This window comes from Tyto alba, unplaced genomic scaffold, assembly GCF_018691265.1.
Source record: "Tyto alba isolate M040663 unplaced genomic scaffold, T.alba_DEE_v4.0 Super-Scaffold_10, whole genome shotgun sequence".
Classification (NCBI taxonomy): domain Eukaryota; kingdom Metazoa; phylum Chordata; class Aves; order Strigiformes; family Tytonidae; genus Tyto; species Tyto alba.
The window spans coordinates 11,688,373-11,710,757 of NW_024881262.1; the positions used below are offsets into that span (position 1 = coordinate 11,688,373).

At 44.1% G+C, this 22,385-nt stretch overlaps 1 protein-coding gene across 4 annotated transcripts in view; it reads right to left on the minus strand.

Annotated features, from left to right (window-relative positions):
- Nucleotides 1–22,385, minus strand: part of DIS3L2 (DIS3 like 3'-5' exoribonuclease 2) — a 192,982-nt gene that overhangs the window by 98,234 nt on the left and 72,363 nt on the right. For all 4 annotated transcript variants that reach the window (XM_042798705.1, XM_042798711.1, XM_042798707.1 and 1 more), the window contains 3 exons: nucleotides 22,180–22,286; nucleotides 20,737–20,984; nucleotides 13,846–14,019 (listed from right to left, as the gene is read on the minus strand). In XM_042798705.1, the coding sequence (XP_042654639.1) occupies nucleotides 13,846–14,019; nucleotides 20,737–20,984; nucleotides 22,180–22,286 (529 nt within the window). The remainder of the gene's footprint in view (nucleotides 1–13,845; nucleotides 14,020–20,736; nucleotides 20,985–22,179; nucleotides 22,287–22,385) is intronic.

The window sequence follows — 22,385 nt, forward strand, 5'->3', positions numbered from 1 at the left end:
TGCATGCATTGATACAACAGGTCCCGCTAACACACGGGTAATAAAGGCAACAGCATCCTGGCACCGTGACTCCCCCCCCAGCCACATCTAGTAAATCTTCCCTTTAAGTTACTTCATTTAAAAGAGCAAACAGAGCTCAATGGACAGTAATGGCTGCTTTATCTGACAAGTGAGCAAGAAAAAGGTTTAAGAGCTCTTTCAAAGAGAATGTGGGTTCCTGTGTCAGGGGAACAGATAGCTTATCCCAGATGTTCGGGGCCTGCAGCCACAAGCATCTGCCACCCATTTCGAATCCTAGCTCCAGGCAGTTTAAAAATTAGCAGATTGGTTTCAACGAAGTGTATATTTGCAGCCTGCCCTAGAAAGAAGTGAGCATAAATACATGGGTGCCAAATTCTGAACACATTTATACAATGGTAGCAACTAATGGGCTGCTCTGCTGAGATGTATTTGGCCAGTCAAACCTACTGCAGAGGTCAGCGGTAGCCCCATTTCAGAGACCTCAAACTCGGGGGGCCGATGGGGCAGCTCCAGCTTCCCTGGGCAGCACTTCGTGCACAGCCTGCTGCCCTTTGGGACGCGCTGGCCGGGCGCCGAGCAGCCTCTGAGTGTTCAGACTGCAGGCACAGACACAGCTCGATGTCTGAGATACTTAAACTCATAGACGCAAAGCTGAAGAGGGCTCCAGACAAATACTGATTTAGCATTTCTCACTATGTGCAGCACAGCTGGGATATGTTTTACCACCAGGCTCAGATCTGCTTCTCCTTTAAAACTACTCAAGGGACTTAGACTTGTAGCTTGTCACAGGGAGTTTATTCTGGGCACAGACTGCAAGGTGAGGTAAGAAAGTCACTGAGCAAGTAACACAAGGAATGATACTCCTTGGCATAAGGACTGTGCAGAAGCGTTGCAGAGCCGATGGCCAGGTAGTCAATGGGACATGAGAAGCTGATCTGCAAGCTGAGCTCAAAGTTCATAGCGGTGAGATAATCCTGGCACACAGGAGCACCCCTCGCTGACATTTTCTAAGTGAATTCCGCTCACCAGTAATTGCATTATTAAGTGTGATGAATTATATTTCTGGTTTTCAACTTTTATTACTGGAGAAGTTTCAGATGGCTATAGGAACCAGGGCTGGCATGTGGGAAAGAAAACAATCCACCAAGTGATGGGATCGCAGTACTGAGCCCAAGGGCAGCACCCCATACATGTGCTCCTCCAGGGCAAGGTCTCCAAGAAAGTCATGTTCTCGGCTATCTCCTTCAGCTCTTCCTCCAGCTCTACCAGTATCACCTTTTATCTCCAGCATGCTGCAGAGAGAAAACTCTCGTCCCAGAGAAAATCGGCACAAGGCAATGAAGAGCAAGGGGAGGAAAGGCAGGGTGTGGGCAGAGCAGCCTGCCCGCCGCTCTGCACGCTGTCCCCTCCCTTGGCACCTTCACCAGCCACTCCTGTACAAACCCCCAGGGAGGACCCGGGAGGCAGCTGACAAAAACCATCTGAGTGAAGAAATAACATTGCTCCCAGCTATGTGGCAAATCCACCCTGTGAAGAGGAAGGAGCCATTGAAATTCCTCCCCTGACCATACTGTCTGTCTGTACAATACCCCAAAGGCTGCGGCACGAGGGATCTCAGAGAGATCAGACCACGTTTCTGACCGTAACCAATAACAAAACCAACCGGCAGCAGGTTGTATGACTAAACCTCAAGGCAACAGTACTTTTTATGCACCTGCTAACAATGTTGCTTAAGCACAAGTAATTAGCATAGCTACATGCATGTACATTTTCACTGGCAACAGGTAAATACAAATTGGCAGCTATCTCCAGCTTCTGGAGGGCCACCAAGGTGACCTTGTGGGTTAAAGTGCTTGATCATCCTCCTCTTCCCCTTCTTTAAAAGCCCCGAAGGAGCCATCTCTCATTGTCTTTACACCTAATAAAAATCTGTTTTATTCATTTCAAATTGTCAAAACATACTTTGTAAAAGTAATGAGATGTTCCAAGTTCACTCGTTCCAACATACACACAACTTGGTTAGTTCAAGGAAACCAGTTTAGGAGATAGACACACACACAGAGTTAAGAGATTTTCTGGTCTTCATGCTGGAAAGGACCCCCAGCACTGATTAAAAACAAACATCTCAGTATGGAAACTTCCACTTTTTACAGGATCCTCTTTGTCTAAAACATATGTGTAATGCAGGTTTGCAAAGGTGGACTTGCTCTGGCATGGAGTTTCTGTCAATGGAAGAATAAAATCTTTCCTCCCTCCTCCTCGTGGCCAGAGGTTTCATGCACTGGAGCGAGGCAATGCTGCCAAGAGTTTTGGAGGATCAGGGGAACAGCTCGCACTGAGCATGGTGGGCCTGCAAGCAAGAGTCAGGAAAGCATGTGCCACGCAGAGTGCCCAGAGCCTGCCAGCCCCCGGCAGCACCGACCCAGCCACCTCTAGCCCCGAGGCAGCAACAAGAGCGGTGATAAAGCCAAAGCTCACACCAGCTCTGTCTGCCATCTTGCAAATCAACCACCTGGGAAAAAAAAATGGCAAAATAGAGCACTTAGTTTATTAGACAGTAATGGCAGCGTCAACATATACATGCTGGTATATCAATCCTAATTTAAGGAAAGCTAATTAAGCTCAGTTTTCTGCACAGCTTAAGGAAGACTAATTAAAGTGGACAAGCATATCTGCAGAGCAGTTGGTCTTTTTACCTTTAACAGGACCTAAAATAAATGTCTAGCACAGCGGTAGAGGTAAGATAAGTAGCCTGTTGGTGAGCTGAAATTATCGTCATGGTAATTAAAACATTCACAGATCACAGGACTGCAATAGCAGTTTGTTTTTCTTTGTACAAATACATACATCTATGCAAAGGTATTCGCAAGAATCAGCAGAGAAAATACTGTACAGTTGGTGCAATATATCAGTTTTTGCCAGCTAAACTGTTCAGAATTCAACATAGCAGTTAGTTTAGCCATAAAATATAAACACCTATGACACAAGGAGATTACAAGTCCCAGTGGTCAGGGCTCCATCTTCACTCAAGTGGAAGGCTACTTGGATCAAGATGAAGCATTGCATTTGTAAGTAAGCCATAGGCTCAGGCTGTATTAGAGACAAGGTTTCTGGCATGGCCAGTTGTTGGGCAAAGTTTGGGTGTTACCAGTGTGATTTTCTGTAAAAGCAGCTGATGGAGGAAAGTACCAGTTTGTAAACAGTAGACAAAGCAGCACCCTGCAGCCACGCAGCTCTTCCTAACACAACTGGATGGCCTTCCCAGCCAGCAGCATGCAGATGAGTCAACTCACCAGTGAAGACACTGCCCAGATTTTCAGCACTCTAAAAAAATGCCAACAACCAAGAAAGAACAGTTCAGAGAACTGCATGTACTCACTAGAGTGTCAGAAAGCCCTCAGTGAAACAAGATGTTGTCCTTACTGGCTGAAGTGACCATTCATGGGAGACAGAGTCCTAAAGAAGCAAGTATGGACCAGCTACTCAGGAACCAGGGAAAGCGGAGGTTTGCAGAAGGACAACCTGGGCACCGCGAGCACAGGTCAGCTGGACAGTTGTGTGTCCACACCCCTGCATGCCACAGATCACTGCCCTCCTGGCCCTGGCTGCAGCCACCACCAACTCGAATCACTCAGATTGAAACCCCAACTTTGCCATTTGCCTGAACATGGACTGCTCAGGGCTGAGGTTGTAGGCAGAATTTATACCGTCAAGTCACACGAGAGAGAGAGAGAGTGAGCTGGATGCCTCTGCAAGCAAACCAGAGCACCTAAGGAAGCGGCTGAGTGGGGAACCACCAAAGGTGTCCCAACAGGAAACCTAGACACAGGGGGATGGGATGGGATGGGATAGAATAGAATAGAATATAGAATAACTTCAGTTGGAAGGGACCAACAGTGATCATCTAATCCAACTGCCTGACCAATTCAGGGCTGACCAAGTTAAAGTATGTTATTAAGGGCATTGTCCAAATGCCTCTTAAACACTGACAGGCTTGGGGCATCAACCACCTCTTTAGGAAGCTTGGTCCAGTGTTTGAGCACCTTCTCAGTAAAGAAATGATTCCTTATGTCCAGTCTAAACTTCCCTCGGTGCAGCTCTGAACCATTCCTACACATCCTATCACTAGATACCAGGGAGAAGAGATCAACTCTCCACTTCTCCTTCTCAGGAAGCTCATAGAATTAAGGTGCCTCGACTTATTTATCTTATTTACCTCCCCGTCCTGACTCTCTCCCAAGGGCAACTTTCAGACTGAAGCAGTCTCCTGCAATGTTTACTGGTCATTCACGAAAACCAACACATCCAAAACAACTATAAAATAGAACAAAGAACACACCAGAAGCCACAGCACCCACGAGCCTGAAAAAGGTGGCCAAACCCTGCTGCCTGTCAATTCCCAGCGCACAAACACTGCACGACTGAAGATACAAGCAGCCCAGTGGCTACCCACACACTGATCATCCTGCCCTGCCCCAGGCTCAGTGCTCACAGCCCACAGTCCCTCCAGTCATCCAACGGCTCCCGAAGAACCAAGCTAGATCTTTGCAGAAGCATTAGCTTATTTCCAAAGACCAGACTGCTGCAGCTGGAGGTGAGACAGTAATGACCATCATTTTGTTTACTGAATTTTAGGTAGTGCAAGCCTTCTTCAAACTTGAGTATGTCAGTGCTAAGACATTTACAGTACGAGTGACTGCATGTCTAGACACTTGCGATGCATTTACATTCTTCTAGGGACTCCTCAGATTGTCCCGTTCTCTCCACTTTGTGAGGACATACAATAGCTTGGTGGGAGTGAAAGCTCAGCCTCCTGGTTTACCCTTATTAATTCCAGCTCAAAGCTGGCATTTTAAAATTAAGCATAGCAAAGGCACTTTTAGAATCTTTAAGTTCCTCAGGTCATTTCCAAGACCCTGCTGAGCTCCATCTTGCAAAAGTTAAACAGACATTGCTTCTCAGAGCTGGAAACAGTTGTTTTAATTTGGGAACAGGCATCCTAGAGCTGTCAACTCACTCCAGTGAATGCCACTAACATTTTTTCACACAACAGTCCAATTGTTATGGCAACCACAAAAATCAATCTCGTTCTTCAATCACAAGTAAACCCAGCTCGACCATGCTGTCTGTGCAAGTTTGTTCTAAGTGCCAATAAGCATGGTACCAATTCCACTGATGTTCATCATCCAAATGGGGATGAAGTACTCTTTCTCGGAGAGAAATTTCAGAGAACAATCAGTGCTTGAACATTTCACAGTCTTCAACATCTCACTCCTAAAGACATCTATTACATGTAGTGTCTACCACATTTGTCACACTTGATGCTGGCAGACTTTAGTTAAAACCCCAGAGTGGCTCCTTCCAAGACAGATTCTTAAAAGGAATATATTAAAAAAATATGCATGCAATAGAAGTACCCTGACAAATCTCTGAAGGCACTCTGAATGCCATGTAGCACACCAACAAAGATACTTGACACATCACAAAACTTTTGCATGGTGCATAACTTTCAAAACTAAATGAAATTATAAAATAATTGGAAGTAAAAACTGCCCCCTCCAAACACTAATTGTTACAAGCCCCACAAAAATCCAGCACAGCATAAAATGCACTGAAAGCCCAACTTTCTACATCAAGCCAGTACTGTTCTTTTTAATTTCTCTGTGTTTATGCTTTAGCTAATGTCCTGTTCCGGTTCAGAAAACAGACCTTGGTCCAAGAGAGCAACGGACAATGAATCCTGATGTGTTATACATCTACAACAATAAACATTTACATTTTCACCAAGGACTTCTCGCTGGATTGCCAAACCAGAATCAATTATTCCTTCTTTATATTTATGGCCTCCAAGTAAGAAGGAAGATGGAAAAAAGAGCACTGTAGTCTTGTAACATACCTTGAAAAGCCACCATATATATAAATGAGATCAGAGTCTCTGAGAGACCAAGTACCAGCAGTATTTCCTACAAGTCATGCTGTAATTGTGCCACAAATATAATGAGGTCTCTGCACCACCACTATCCCACGCAAGAAGGTGGAGTGTAATTGAAAATGCACTTGCATTATATAAACTACTTTAATCATAGATGCACAGAGCTAGAAATGGAAGAGACATTAGGTCATCCAACCCCATAGGTCAGAACTGGACTACTCATGACAATACATTTGCAAAGACTTTCTCCAGTATAGTATTAAGCATCTTTAGTGATGGAGTTTCCAATACTTTCTTTAGCAGTCTAAGCTACAGTCTATTTTAGGTCGGACAGGCAAGGCTTCCTCTTTGTTTTACCTTACTTGTCCTCATAACACCCCTTTCTATCCTCCCACCACCTTAAATGATTCTCATTTTTTCATTTTGGTCCACATATTTTAACTATATTTAACTATTTACACCTTTCACAAACTTCTAGTTTTAGTGTTGGCAAATATCTATTGAACAGTTAATTCTTCCTTGTAAATTAATCCATCATCTCCCAGAATATTTTTGTTAGTCTTTTCCAGACTGTCCTCATTTCTAATCCATGCTGTAATACCTCCAGTACAACCCTGCCTCACACACTTGCATGTGTGCCATCTATATTATGAATTATTTTGTTTCTTTTTAGAGAGTGAGGATCTGAGAATAATCTTAGAACAAGGATCCAATCACCCAAAAACTTCAGGGCTGGTGGACTGGTCAAAGTAATCTTCAGACCACTCCATCAGAATGGAGTCACAAGGAAAATGTTGTTTCTTGTAACAACCAGCCTGTCCCCTAGTGATCAGTCCTGAAATACCACAGCAGCGATATAGGACCTCACCTACTGAAGAAGTTCTGGGTTTCTTCATCTATAGCACCAGAGACAGATATCTGGGTTGACACCAGGACTTGGATCCTTCATCTCCTATATACCTCTGTGATATCTGACCTGTGGTGAGAGAAGGGCTCCAGCAAAGCCCTGTGATATCACAGAAAGTGTCAGTATTTGGCACACCTGAACTGGGCCACTTAACATTTATAAACATGAGAAGATAGGACACCTTCTTTTGTTCATCAAAAGCCCCTGTGTTGCAGTGGAATATGGTAAGAAATGGACACGTTCTCAAATTGATTTAATATTTTAGCCTCTTCTCCCTCTGCTATTCTCTCCATTTCTCTCCATAAAATAGGCAGCCAGGCAGGAACAAGACTGTATGTATAACAACCTAGTCGCAAAAATTATTACTGTTTTCCACAACTGAACAGACTCTTAACTAAGCAAACTTAGTTTTGATGGCCTACAAGATCAGAATGCAATAATTCTGTCCAACTACACACCACCAATTCCGCTTGAAGCTGCACTTTCAATGACCACACGCGCCTTCCTGTAAGGAAAAACACCAGTGAACTTGCCAGTGTGTACACCAGCCACTGGTAACAACAGCATCTGAAAGCAAAGACCATTCATCATTTTGCACAAAACAGTGTCATCACAATTGCTGTAGCTATAGTGTAGTAGAAAATGTTATGAAAACAGAGGGGAGGACCCAAAGAAGCCAACCAGAAGCAAGGAGCTGAATCACATCACTCTGACAGCAGCACCATATTTATTCAGAGTTTTACTTACTCAGCCAATGGGTGAGGATGGAGCTAACATGAGTTCTCCTCACTGATCCAGGACGGGCACTGTTCCCCAGACTGCCTCGACAGCAGAGGTACCCAGAGCAGGTACAGCCATCACCACCATCTTCTGGAGTCAGTCCTGTTAAAGGGACTAGATCTGATATCCTTAGACACCACTGAGTAATCCTTTGTATGCCTTGTATCTCCCTATGGAGAACATTAAATTAGTCACAGAACAGCTCAGTGAGAGGGCAGAGATCATAATCTGGCCCTGTTTGTGTCTCCACTCCATGCCAAGATAACAAATGCTGCTTATACATTTGCTAAACAAGTAATTTCTCAGTTTCCATCAGAAACCAGAGTATTTTTACATATCCTATTATAGCTGAGTAAGTCTTGCTCTACTTAACACTAAGTTTTTGTAGTGGAAAATCTCCAGGAAACAAGCCATTTAATGATGTTTTATCTAACTTGCACTCATTTCTAACTAAAGTCATCCACCTGCCTTGAAAAGACATCTGTTTCAGAGGCTGACTGCTTTCTTCCAACACCCCTTGCAAAACTCAAAGCTGCCATTTTTACCATCACCTCTAATTTTATCAGCCAATAATCTCCTCAGGCATCTTCAGCAAAGAGCACGCTGTCAGACCTTTACTATAAGCACTGCTAATCCCTGTTACCAGCTGTAATGCTCCTCAAGAAAGAAATAAATAGCAGGCAGAACGGCAGTGCAGGTACTGTCCTGCTGCCAGTGCTTTCGAGTTACACACAGTGCTATGGAGCTTCCCTCCACAGTGGACAAAGAAACACAGCAGAGCACCTCCACTCCTCCTCCCTTATCAACCAAAGGAAGGATGCTACATTTCTGAATGGACAGCCAAAATTACAATTGAGCCTTCAATAACTTGGGTAGCTTTAGGTCAGTTGCAATTGAGGTCACATACTGAAGTACCAAGATAAAATTTTAACTGAAAGCTTTGTTGCATTAGAACTCTTTGTGTGCAAGAGCAAAGTTCATTAACTCTGCCCTGAAAGGGAAGCAAGTGAGCGTTGTCTCCTGCCAATGCCGTGGATCCTTGCTGTCTCTGGGTCTGATGGCCCCCAGGCCTTTTAGCCTCGTGGAACAAATGGACAGTTACGCTGCCATTCAGAGGGACCTCAGCAGAGAAACAGGCTGATGGGAATCTCATGAAGCTCAGCAGGAAAAGCAAAGTCCTGCACACGGAGATGAATAACCCTGTGCACCAGTACAGTCTGGGGACCAACCAGCTGGAAAGCAGCTTGGCAGCAAAGGATCTGGAGTCCTGATGGACAAGTTGAACATGAACCAACAACATGCCATTGTAGAAAAGGCAGCCAACAGCCTCCTGGGCTGCATTAGGAAGAACGTTGCCAGCAGGTCAAGAGATGCAGTTCTTCAATCCTTCCCCTCTACTTGGCATGGGTGAGACCACAGCTGGAATGCTGTGTCCAGTTCTGGGCTCTCCAGTACCAGGAAGACATCAACATACTGGTGCAAATTTGCTGAAGGGCCTCAATGATGATTAAGGAATCGGAGCATCCAACCCCAGCTGAGAGAGCTGGGACTGTTCAGCTTTGAGAAGAGAAGGCTCAGGCAGAGAGATCCTATCAACGTGAAAATATACCTGATGGTAGGGAGTAAAGAAGATAGAGCCAGATTCATCTCAGTGGTATCTAGCAACAGGACAAGTAGCAATGGGCACAAAATACAGGGAGATTCCATTTAAAGGTAAAAAACTCCCGTATTTTCACTGTAAGGGCAATAGAACCCCAGACTATGTTCCTCAGAGGGGTTGTGGAATCTCCATCTTTGGAAATATCCAAACCCCAAATGGACACAGCCCTGAGCAGCCTGCTCTGGTTGACCCTGCTTTGAGCAAGGGAGTTGGAATAGATGATCCCCAGAGGTGCCTTCCAACCTCAACCATTAGGTGATTCTCAGGAGTTCAGAGCTGCTCAGTTGAAATCAGTCAGTTTCTGCTCCTTAGACCACATCCATCTTGTAGATATTTCAGTTTCTTGCCACAGCACCCTTTCTCTGCTCAGTATTTTTAGCTCATTGTTTTGTATTTTGCCAGCTGAGAAACTGCAGTTTGTAATTTTACCTTCAGCTTCATATTTCTTCTTAAAAGTGAATACAATGTCCTGTTTATAATAATAAAATCACTAGCTGGCAGGATGACATCAAATGGAAAAAGAGAAAGCAACTGGAAAATTTAGAGCAAGCAATTTTGAGTGCCAAGTTTCACATTTGTAATAGTCCAGCGGAGGTCAACAGGCTCACTTATTATTAGGCAAATGGTAAAGAAACAGATATCCTCAAGTTCTTCCATGTTAGACTATATAAACCATCTCTACTTGAACAGGCTCTAGTGCTTTCCAAAAGAGTGATGTTATACATTTTCCACAGTAACACCAACAATGGGAGAGAAGGAAAAGGCAGAACTGCTTTGCAAAGAACGGCCTTTTTTCTCTCTCCAATATTTAGGTTTTTGTTTCCCACTATGATTGGACTTTCCTGGCTTTAGTTTCTTGTCCCAGTTAAGCAGTAAAGGAAACAAAAAGATATGAATGAAATTAGAAACATTTGGAATGAGTCTTAGAAATAGCTTTTGGGTTTCTTAGATTCCTGGCTACACCTCTTCAAATGGCCTCCTCCTCCAGCCCTCATCTCCTGCACCCACCTCTGAAACTTGCATTTCCTCCTTTGCCCTGATCTCTTTTCTGTTCAGGGGCTATATTTTGTCCCACACCACTGAAGCACTAAATGCAAAGCAAAGCAAACAAGGAAATTAAAATTACATGTTGAAACACTGGAAAAGACCGGAAAATGGTTGAAACTTTGCACCCATCAAAATTTGTCTCTATGACACTAATCCTCCAATGTTTCTCTAAAAGCAGAAACCAAACACTTCTCAAACTTCTAATGAAAAAATACCAATTTCAGTCAACCTGAATAATAAAACGAGAACTCTGGCCTATCTGTATTATCACATTTAAAGTCTCTGGAAGGGAAGTTTCCTCAACCATGTTATTCTGATACGTTATGAGACTTCATGCTCTCTATAAAATACAATTGCACTATGCAATGCCAATACCTAATATTCGCCTAGAGCTTTTCATTAGAAATTTTTGGTGCAAGTTAGGAGTTCCCATTAAATACTTGCCTAATTTTACAAATAGCTAAAACCATGAAGGTAAATAGCAGATGTCCATGGCAAAACTGTGCACCAGTGGCAGAGCAGAGAGATAAATCAGCTAAAAGATTTCAAAGCCATCCACGAGGTCTGGATCTTTTCTGCCTTAAGTAATATTAAAATATTATGTAAACCTTTCTTTGTGAGCCATCACTGGAGAAATGAGAAAAAAAAAAATATCTCTTGGAAGCAATTCTGCAGAGTCTATGTAGGTGAGATCACAGTTGCTATCCAAACAGACTATGCATGGCAAGAACAGGCTTCCTGTAAAACTGAAAGACTTGCAGGAAGATCAAGGAACATATTTACAAGATGGCATGGACAAAATATCCTTCCCTCCTCTTGCCCAGCCTCAGCAGCTTGGTGAAACACATTGTCTCACTTTCATCTAAAACCACACTCACAAATGCCTCCAGTGCAGAACCTCGACCTCCGTGCTCTACACACTGACTCACAAGCAGATCCAACCACACTCAGGACACTGGTTAGCAGAAAGCAGAAGTTACCTTTTGAGGAGGAAAGGGTTGTTTCCCATGATGAAAGGAAACAAGGAAAAGTATCTCAGGAAGAGGAAACACCCAAAAACCCAGGACTTTGCTCAGGTCTCAGCTCCAAATCCCAAAAGCTTAACGCATGACACTAGAAAGTTTACAGTACTGTGTTACAGAACTGGAGAGGATTTACTAGAGATGAAAGTATTTTAAGCCAAACTCTAGTATGTGTTTACTCTAGTCAGGTTAGCAATGTGCAAACTGAATTAGGATGAGCTATTTAGAAGTGTTAACATGGCTATTTTGGGAGAAAAGACGAGTCAGTATTTCACTGTAGTTTATCTTATATTGTACTCTGAGTACTGTAATCTGGGGAGCCTGACGGATCAACATGCACAAAGCACAGCAAAGATGGGCACTCACAGAGGCAGGTGCCACTGAATACAGCGTGAGCTCCCCTGGGAAACAAGGCACAACTCCCGTTTGCATGCAGACCAGATACTCAGGTTTATGTGTCTTCCTCTGGATGCCAGCCTGGGCCAGTGTGTAGCAGCTACTTGTACAACACTGCAGACCACAACACATTTACTGCTGACGATATGAAAGCTAATATTTAATATTAAGTTAAAGTCAAGCTACCTTGGGACTTGTCAAGAACAGTCTCTCAAGGTCTGATGGGTGAGACCAGAAGAGATGGCAGCCAGGTCTCCAACTGCAGGAATCCACTCAGCTAGGATTCATGCTACACTTACTAATAAAACTCATCTTTTTCTGGGCAGACAAACCTCTCACTGTGAGGAAACAAAAAAAGAATACTCATCTATATTTTACTTTCCATAACTAGAAGTCTCATGTTATCTCCATATGTGTTTAGACCACAGACTAGTTAGTCAGTGGTGTGGCAGTTGACATTAAAAGGATTAGTAAATTAAGCTCAAATAATTGCCTTTAAAACTTTGACTGTTAAATGTTTATATTTGAGAGGATCAAAAGGAAATCTACTTTGTAGTGTGCACTGTGGTCGGGAAGGGGCAGAGAGGGATTTAAATGGCTTAACTGCAAAACTGTTATCACCTTGATAAGTCCCAGTATAATAATTCAGCAATAAAAGCAAGAAACGCACTTGGAATTTGTTTCCAAAACTGATTGTCTGTCTGGAGACAAGTCAAGCTCTTTATTTGCTTGAAAAAACTTGGTCAGAAGAAACAGAGAATGCTACTGAAATGTAGTCAAGAATATAAAATTAAGCACTTTCCAGTGTCTTCTGAACTGCAGCATTCAGTATTTTTTTTTTTTTTTCAAAGTTACTTGAAGCCTACAATCTGGATCTGGTATCTGAGTGTTACCACTGGTCAATCAGGAGTGTGATTCTCCCCTGAATTATTCCACTGTATGGCAATCGACATCCAGTAAAGCTGAAGCAGTAAGGAGGCTGCAGGCTACAGTGCGGGATTAGGTCCAAAGTAACATCTGGAGCCTGGGTACAGATACAAATGGCTGCAGTTTATCAGCTTATCCACTCAGATTGCTAATGTCCATGCTAGTAACACAGATAAACTAAGAGGTAGAAGAGCTTGCTACATATATGCAGGTGCTTGTATCAGTGCAGTGTCTTGAGGAATCAGACTCGTGGGGCTGTTTCACTTCATCAATATGCAAGAAAGCAATGAGTCTGGCAACTGAGACAGGATGCTCTAGCATAAGCAAAGGTGGGAGTGGAACACAACATATCATCTTAACAATGCATTTATTGTTTTGCTTTCTTACACTTTCCTTTATTGTGAAGTGAGGTTCTAAACAAATGTCTTCTGTGTTTAAATTTTTTCAAGTAAAGACATCTCTGAAATCTGACACTTTGAAGCACAGCAAATCCACTAGTTCTGGGCAGCCCAGCAATGTCACAGCTTCTACCACCCAACAGACCATGGAGTTCCCAAAAGCTGGTGGGAGCATCACTAAGTTGCAGGGATGGTTAATGCGAGGTAGATGGACACCACAGAGTTGCCAGGCTGCAGGGAGGGACTGCATTTGCCAGCTGCTAACCTGATCAAGAGCCGTCATAAACTCCACATGACACCAGTTCTTCAAAACAGAGAAAAATGTTGAGACTAGACAGGAAAATGCAGGACAGTCTCTACCTGTGCTTAAGTTTCAAAGTAACAATGTCCAAGATCATTTGATCTGCCAGGCATTCAGAAAATCTCTGCTATAAAACTACCACTAAAATACGTAATACATTCCAGACAAAAACATAAAGCTTCAGATTAGGTGCCAAATACCAAATTTTCAGTTTTCAATAGTTCTTTTGAGAAAAAGCCTCTTTGCCTCACACAAAATACTTCTCCAAATAACTGATCTTCTGGGTTTGTAGGTACTTTCAAAAGCAGGTTTTTTCCGTGCTAGCACAGGTAATGTGTAATACGGTACACGTAATAAAGTCAGTGCCTTTTCAAAGTGTGATGAAAGCAAAACAAAACAGCACAACCCTGCACCAACCCAAGAAGGAGTTTCAGACCATGCTTTTTGTCGTTACCTTAAATCTCTTCTTTTGGCCAGCTCTCCCGGTGAGATAACCCAGGGCAGGGTCTGGGGAAGGCATTCCAGAGCTTCGGGGGGAAAGTCAGAGAAATCCACACCATACTCCGTCAGGATCCCTTCTGTTTCCGGCTCAATTTCCCCGGCCTGCCCAAGACTTTTGGCCAGCTGCCTGCAGAAAGAAAGAAAGGGATCCTTTTTTAAGTGTATAATTACTACTGTCATGTTGTTATTGTCCCTGCAGAGAGGCTGCTGAGCCCTCAGACATACTCTTTCACCCATTCACTTCTCCCTGAGTTTTGGCAGAGGACTTAGCAGGAATTCAGACCATACCATGACTTACATCTGTTGGAGATGCAAAACACTAGCCAGACACTATCCTGAGATGTTTGGTGCATCTCATTTTAAGGAGACATTTTATATTATCAGGTTTTTGTAGAGGTAAGAAAGTGTCAAGTTGTAGAAAAAAAATACATCCAACAGGGATAAGAAAAGCACAGCCCTCCACATAGGCAGCTCTAGTTTTACACGTGAGTGGTTCTCTGGAGATCCTCCTTCCTCTCCTCACCACTGAAAGAGGTGACTCACTCCTACTATGTAAAATGGAGAACAGATTCCCAGCAGATCCCAGATGCAGATGACAGCTCCCAGGGAGCCTGGCACACTGCTCTCCGTCCTGAAGCATATGCATCTCTGCCTGGGAAAACCGATGCCCTGATGAAGACAGAGGTGTGAAGAACCCTTGCCGCTTTCCGTACAGGAGTTGCATGCACAGATTGTCTTTCCAACCATTTTCCAGCCTCTTTCCAGAACCTAAACATTCCCAGTAGTTTGTCCCTCCTCTCCTAGCTAAGCAGAAGCCTCTGAACCAGGAAGAGAGGAGCCAACAATCTAGAAGCAAGTCATACTCAGGAGAAACTGTCCCCCACATGCTAATAGTCTTTGATGAAGTATTCTGCACATGTGTAGATGAGAGTGCTGCTCTATTATGCTTAGAGAAAGTTTCCATCTGCTCCAGTGCAAACCCCAGTACACATTTGTCTGAGAGCTCTGGTGTCAAACAAGCGTCTGGCTCTGGACACAGCATGCAAACTGGGACTCCAAAGGAGTGGGACATTTCTTCCCTCCCCAGCTGGTTACAAATATCACATGAGAACCTATGTCCCATGGTGGCTCCTCTTGTCCCCCTTCTCACACCCCAGATAGCTCTACAGTACATAGAGGTAAATTATTTTTTATTTTTTAATATACTGCCATTAGGGTGAATGCCACATTACAGCCGATTGAGACAACGCTCCTGACCCAAGAAAATTACAACTGAAATTAAGGCAAATCCATCAAAATATTACACAAAAGAGAGGGGTAATAACACAGCGCAAAACCAGCCACTCTAATAAGTGTTTTTCCACTGCATAAAATACACAATCATTATATCGATCCTTCTGCTTTAATTCCAATGAGTGAGAACAGGCACTAATTACTTTCCCAAATTGGGGCCAAAACAGTGCACTTGTCATTTGGACGAGCAAGATGCTCTCAGGGCTTCAAATGTGCCATAAACCCACAGAACAAACCCCATCCGCGCAGCACAAGCAAGCCCATCTTCTTTATGGGAGCAAAGCTATCTCTCTTCACAACGGGAAGGGCTGCGTAATAAACCTGTCACATTGTGTAATATGCTGGAAAGGATTGCGCTCTTCGTGGTATGGTAAATTGTAGAGTTCACATTGCCTAGCTTTAAAATAAAAATGAAAACAAGGATAAAAGATATTTCCCTCCATTGTTTCAATTTTATGTACAAACTGTATGGCAGAAATACGTGCGCGTTTGGCACCGAGGCTGAGTTGCCTGTTCCTGCAGCTGGGTCCCAGTCTGATCCTTATTTTAATGTAAATAAACGAGGCATCAGTTTTATCTCCCTCCCTCTAACAATAACCCAGAGAAATCACCACTTCATTTCCATCTAGTGTGGAGCTGGGAGACTGAGCAAGGATGAGCCCAGGGGTCCACAGGCCCACCAGCACCACCAACGATGGACTGGGGGGGAAAAAAAAGAAGGAAAAAGAGGACATGATGTTGCCCTACCAAAAAGAAATGGCAAGGGCTTGAGTCTCAGGTGTCCCTAACTCTTGGAAGGGCAGAGTCGTGAAGTGCACCAGGAGGGCGGCTGAACATCTGCATGACAAGTCATGGAAACCACCTCCAAATGCCAGAGTGCTTTCCAGCTCAGTCTTGAAACCCATGTTCTCTTGATCCGTTTACTGAAATTAGATTACGAACTGTAAGGGGTTTACCCAGAGGTTTGATATAGGACTAATATTTTTTTAATAGTAATTAACATTTGATTTACAGTGTTCCAGGGAACATTTCCCAAGTACCTTGAAATGAGAAGTGTACAACTGACTTTAATTGGGGCCATGTTACAGTCATGCAGACATGATGACTTGCATCAGAGCAAAATCTGACAGGACAGCATGTGATCAAAGGTAATGCATATAGGATCATCGATGGCCCTGGAGTAACAGCCAGGCTGTAAAATCACTCATGGGGCTCCACAGCCACCAAGGGTAGCAAAAATAGTTCAAGAGGCTTATAAACAACAACAGGCACAGGGCTCAGCAGCAGTCAGACGTTCACTCCCAGAGAGTCACAGTGTCTGTGACACCCCAGGCTTGCGTGTATCTTGGGTTTTTTTTTTTTTTAAATGTTAAAAGGTAAAAAAACCTATAATGGTTACAGACGTAAACATTTCTGTGACGTTGATGAGGGAGCATTACCTTGAATTCCTTGAATACCCTTGGACTGATGTCAGACACGGTGCTAGCACGCATCGACAGGAACATGCCGTGGTCGATGCACCGGGCAGCACGCAGCACAGGGTATTCCTCCAAATCAGCCACAGCTGCAAGCTCACGGACCGCGCCGAGCTGCCGACTCACCGGAGCTTGACCTCCCACGTGCGTGGGCCCGGGGCAGAGCCACACTCCTGCTGCCATCTTCCCCTTCATGGTGACACCGGTCGCGTCTATTCGGCCACTGGTCTCTACAAACATTTGAGCCCTCTCCACTCCCCAGACTGAAACTGGCCAACGTGTCCAAAGGTTACATGATAAGAACTCTCCAAAAAGACAAAGCATAATTACATAAGGCTTGTTTCCTTTGGAAACGTGGGCTGGCTCCCAAATGGGAGTGGATAACTTCCATGGGGACTTAACAACCTTACTCAATCTCTCCTGGAGCAGACTCGTCCACAGTTAACCTACACAGAGGGTTTCTTTCCACAGCAGGAGAACATCCTACGTATCAATAAGCCACCACCCCTAGAGAAAGCTTGTACAGGAGCAGGAGAGGGGACATCAAGGAAGGCCACCTGGCTGCTCCCACTGCCCAGGGCCCGGAGCTCACAGTCAAAGCTGCACAAGCTTCATAAAGCCCAAAGGTTCCAGTGGAGATGGCGAGATGGCTGCAGGGCTGAGCATCACAGAGACAGAGAGCTGTGTCACGGGAGCCCCCAGCACCCAAAAGCACAGTCCAGCCTCACCCCACGCCACAGAGCTGCGACCTGCCATGGGAGTGCAGGAGCAGCAGGCTGCTCCCCACGCAGATGGGGCTGTCCCACATTTCAGAGCTGTACTGTGATCAGCTGTACCAAGGGGACACAGCTTTACCGAGAGACAGTCCCATCTGCAAGAAGGTGTTTTTCCAACTCAGCTTCACTGCTTGGGGATCAGACCTTCCCTTGAGCTTTACCATGAGCTACCCAAGTTATCTCCCAAGGTCATTTCCCCTCACACCAAATACATTTGTGAATTAAAAAAAAAAAAAAACAGAATAAAATGCCAGAGATGGAAAGAATTCACGCCACTTAGATGGCTTTGGAAACAGTGTCAAGTGAAAGAACATCCTGCAACATTTAATTTTATTACAAATGCTGTGACAAATCTTGCCACCTTGACAGACCAATATCTAAGGCCCTGAGTTAGAATAGCTACAAGCCCTGTGCAACACAGAGTCAGTCAGTGATTCAACGTTTTACTAATACTTTTTTTTTTTTTAATTGTCTCATCCATCATCATACATGGGGATAAAAACATCCCACCTTAAACACCTCCAAAATTGCAGAGACATCTGGACTAAGGCTTCAAACAGCCCTGGACTCCAACACTGAAAAAAGATCCCCAGAAAATAACTGTACATGGCAGCACTCACAATATTTATCTGAAAAAGACGAATATTTTAGAGCTATTTTCCTTTACCCGCTACCTGAACCAAGTACAGTCAAATGGCATTTCACTGCCACAGCAAAATCACTTCACATGCAGGAGGGAGCACAGCGGCACACACTCAGGGCATCGCCAGCGGGACATGGAGCCACTGGTTCCTCCCTGCTCCTTCCCAGCACTGTCGGGGTGACAGGGTGGCCTTCAGAGGGGACAGTGTCTCACTGGTGACCACCAGGTGGCAATCATGACACAGAAACGCACCCCCCTCCCCAAGGGGACCTCCAGTGACCGTCAGGTTGCCCCTGTGCAGGTGACTACCCTAGGTGGCCAGTGCCTCCACCAAACTCTTGGCCAGGGCATCCCACTGCTCCAGCCACACGTGGTCACTGTGAAGACCAGACTATGTCGTTAACTGTGCTTGGAAACCTGGCACTCAACTTCCCAAGGGAAAAGGAAAACTAAGGAAGATGCATGACCAGCCTGGGGGAATTCAGCTGCAGGATGAAGAATACCTGGAAACACCCAAGGCATCCAGGGGAAATGACTGCCAACTATGGAGGGAGTTTCCCTTGTCATACTTCCAGAAGATTTAGACCGTGCAGAGTGACGACTTACAGGCTGTTTAGTCCAGACATCTTCAAAACCATGGTGGTACTGACAAAGGGGTATCATGAAGTCTGTGGGAAGAACTAAGGGGTGCCTAAGAAAGTTCAAAAAATCAAGCATACAGTGAGCTGCTGATCACCTGCTCTTCTCTCTTTCAGGTGGGCCACGACTAGCAACATGGCTTATAAACAAGCTTATAAACCAGCCTAAAAACAAACAGGAACTTTTGGGACCTTCAAGAGGTTTCTTTGTCCTTCAGTGTTTAAACAAATGTGTATTTATAGTTAAAAACAAAATGGGTCACCAAGGTTTTCTGCTCCCATCTCCACAAGGCACTTACTGAAATGCAACTGAGTCCCAGAGGAAATGGCTATGTATGAAGACAATCATGGACATTTTCTTTCCTGACAACACCCTTTACATCTTGGAAACTACCAAAACAGCCAGATGAGAATATACAATGTTGTCAGAAGCACAGATTAAAGACACACACATTAGCCCATCCTCCTAACTCCCTGTTTCTGCTGAAAAGGGGGGTTGTTCATGACAAGAAGCCAAGCAGTACAATCACCCTCCAGTCTTTTCTCTGTTGGAGTCAAAGAAGACAAAGAAAATCTCTGCCAATAAGAAACTTAGTCACAGTGAAGTTCACAGCACAGCCAACCCCTAGTTAAGCGGGGCTCAAAGGGAGGCCACTTCAGTTCATGCACTGCAGTTTAGCTAGGAAATACTGAGTGACTTAACAGCTCATGTGGCTCCCAAGAAGTACACGTGAAACTTGCTATTACTGGGCACACAAAGGAGACACAATTGATAACGAACTTAAACTCAAGGAAACAGGGACTTTAGTTTAGTTTACTTTTAGTTTTAGGGCTGATAGATCTATGCCAGCATACTTACTCTTAAAAAAAATGTAAAAAGTTTTATGTAAGTTTTAAGCTTTACCGGGAGTTTGAGCTGAAGACTCCAAAAAAACACAGTGCTGACACAGTACATCAGCTGTGCTACCCCATCAGAATAGCTTTGCAAGGGGAAGAGAAAATTCAGGCTTTATGCCCAATTCCCACTATTGCACATGCTCCAGATTACATCCAGATCCCCATCACCTGTAAAATTTGACCACAGTATTGCCATAGGTCAGAGTTACCTACTCTGGAATGCCAACTAAAACAGGACTACTCAGTTTTTCCCTGAGATAACTGAATAGCTTTATCAATGTCCACCATTTCTTTCTGGGACCCACTCAATAGGAAATAGCTGGCCACTCCAGCTGGGAGTTTGGCATGCTGCAGCTGTTCCCAGGTAAAGAGTGAAAATACTGAAAACTGCAGGATCTTCTTTGTGGAGAGGTAAAATGAACTTGCAATCTGGATCCAGCCCAGCATAGGCCATTCATGTAGCCCTCACTTAAAATCTCTTCCTTCATAGCAGTGCCTGCAATTTGAACTCTGGACAGCAATGGCTTTACAGTGCCTCCTGAAATGCACAGCACGCAACACCCTTCTCATCTGCTTCAGGAGATCTTCTCTTGATTTCTGGTATCCCTCCTTGAAGCAACGCAAATTTAAAACCACAAAAAACTGTGACTTCTTTCTACTTCTTAACTGTAACGGCTTAAAAACCAAAGATGAGCCTCACAGCTACTGATCTTCCTCTGACAGAAGTGAAATGCCTACACACTGTGTACTACTCTTACACAAAGGGAGGAAAGACTGAAAGGCTGCCAGCACCCCACAGTGCTTGTGCTGGTCAGGCTAAGTACCCTCTGTGTTCACTCTAGACTGCAAGCTCTTCTGAGCAAAGACCGTGTGCTCATTAATGCTGTGATGTGCCAGCACACTGAAGCAAGCACCAAAAGAAACTAACATTATGTAGCTGTGAGACGAACTAGCCATGAGCTATCCTTAGCCTCATCACACTTCATCCACCAAATACAGAGGGATACAAGACAAGCATCTTGCTAAGAGATTCCTGCCTCTATTGCACGTATCAAATCAAATTAAACCAAGAAATTCAACTATAAACCTCAGTCATCTCTACTTCCGATGGCAGCCGCATACCCTGTTGCAAAATTGCTGTCTTCTTTCCAGTCCACTATGCGACAGATGAAGAGCATATTTGAATAGTCCTCAGGCCTGGTCACAAAGTCTGGAGGGCAATCAGCCAAGGACACGTAGGCCCTAGGCACTCTGTGGTCCACAGGTGAGAACATGGCACACCTCTTGAATAGTTCACTGTTCTTGTCTGCCAGAAGCTTGATGAAGCCTGTAGCTGCTCGGGAATGCTTCTTTTCCAAAATATAGACCACCTGGAAGAAACAAAGGTTTCTACAGTTAATACCTTCAGAGAAACTTATTTTCTTTAACAGAATAGGGATACACAGAGGCTTAGCAGAATATCTGGAAAAATCACAAGGCCTATATCATGTTTTCTCTGTGTGTGTATATGTGTGTGTGCATTTTTTAACTGAGTACCTATTTACAACATATATTCCTTGCCATCTTGCTCATGGCTATAGAAGAGCTAAGTGCCTTCCAAGTGCTAGCTCTCTACAGCAATTTTCTTGATTACAGAACAAAACCAGACAAGAAGCAGATGCTTCCAAATGCAGGGAATTAGCCACAACATACAAGCAACTCCTGTAAAATCTTTCATTTGTATCCTCAGCCTGTGATTTCGACATTCAGCGCAGAACAGGCCAGTCCAAAAATGGTGCTGCTGGCGGATCCAATGCTAACCACAGGAAAGGATGTGCTGTGGGGAATTTGGCAGTTCTCTCCTCCTCTCTGTGCTTTCTGAAGTTAGGGGTTATTTTACCTTTATACAAGATGGCTTTGAAAAGAATAATAAATTACAATATCACTAAATAATTATTCCAGAGAGGTGTTCATCCAGACTATATTTTTGTAGACCATAATAAATCACTGGATAACAGAAATATTATAGCTGATTTCCTAAGGTTATACAGAAGAGTTCTTCTAGGAGGTTTCAGGAGCTGCACCTCTGTGCGGTTCTAAGTGCTGGAATTGCCACGCTGGATGAGACCAGAGGGCAGCCCAGCCCACAACAGGGACCAGAATCAGAGGCTGCAAGGGAAGACACAAGATGTTGAAGAGACCTTTCCCAGCCTGACCCAGTAGCCCTTTTCTGGTCTCTTAACATTCAGATTGACTCAGATCTTGAACCAATAGCACTAGCAACCTTTCCAAAATCTGTAAGGATTAGTTCTGACAACTTTGGATAGCCTGACACTCATATTAATATCCAATCTTTTTCCTGAATCTTGCTAAGTAATTTTGCATAACAAACAAAGGGAATTTAAACTAGGATAATTGGTAAAAATAACAAGACACTTGATTTTTATCAGATCAGACAATTAGTCTCTTTGAAATGGAGAATGAGATTCAAAGATCAACAGATGGAGACTACAGGGAGGCCAAGGCTGGTCTCCCTCAGCCTTTGGGAGCGCACACGTGCTCGCTTGCCACTCTCCATGGAGTTACCTTGGCCGTCCTTTGAAGAAACTTATCCGGGAGGAGCCTGGGATCATTCACCTTGGGGCCATCATCTTGCTTTGTTCTGTGCACAGCGCCGATCCCAACAGCCTTCGCTGCAAACACACACACACAACAGTTATTGTAGCACATTTCCATGACAAATTCATGTTTGGCCCTTGCTGTTAACTACCATACAAGGTGCATGTAGTAGA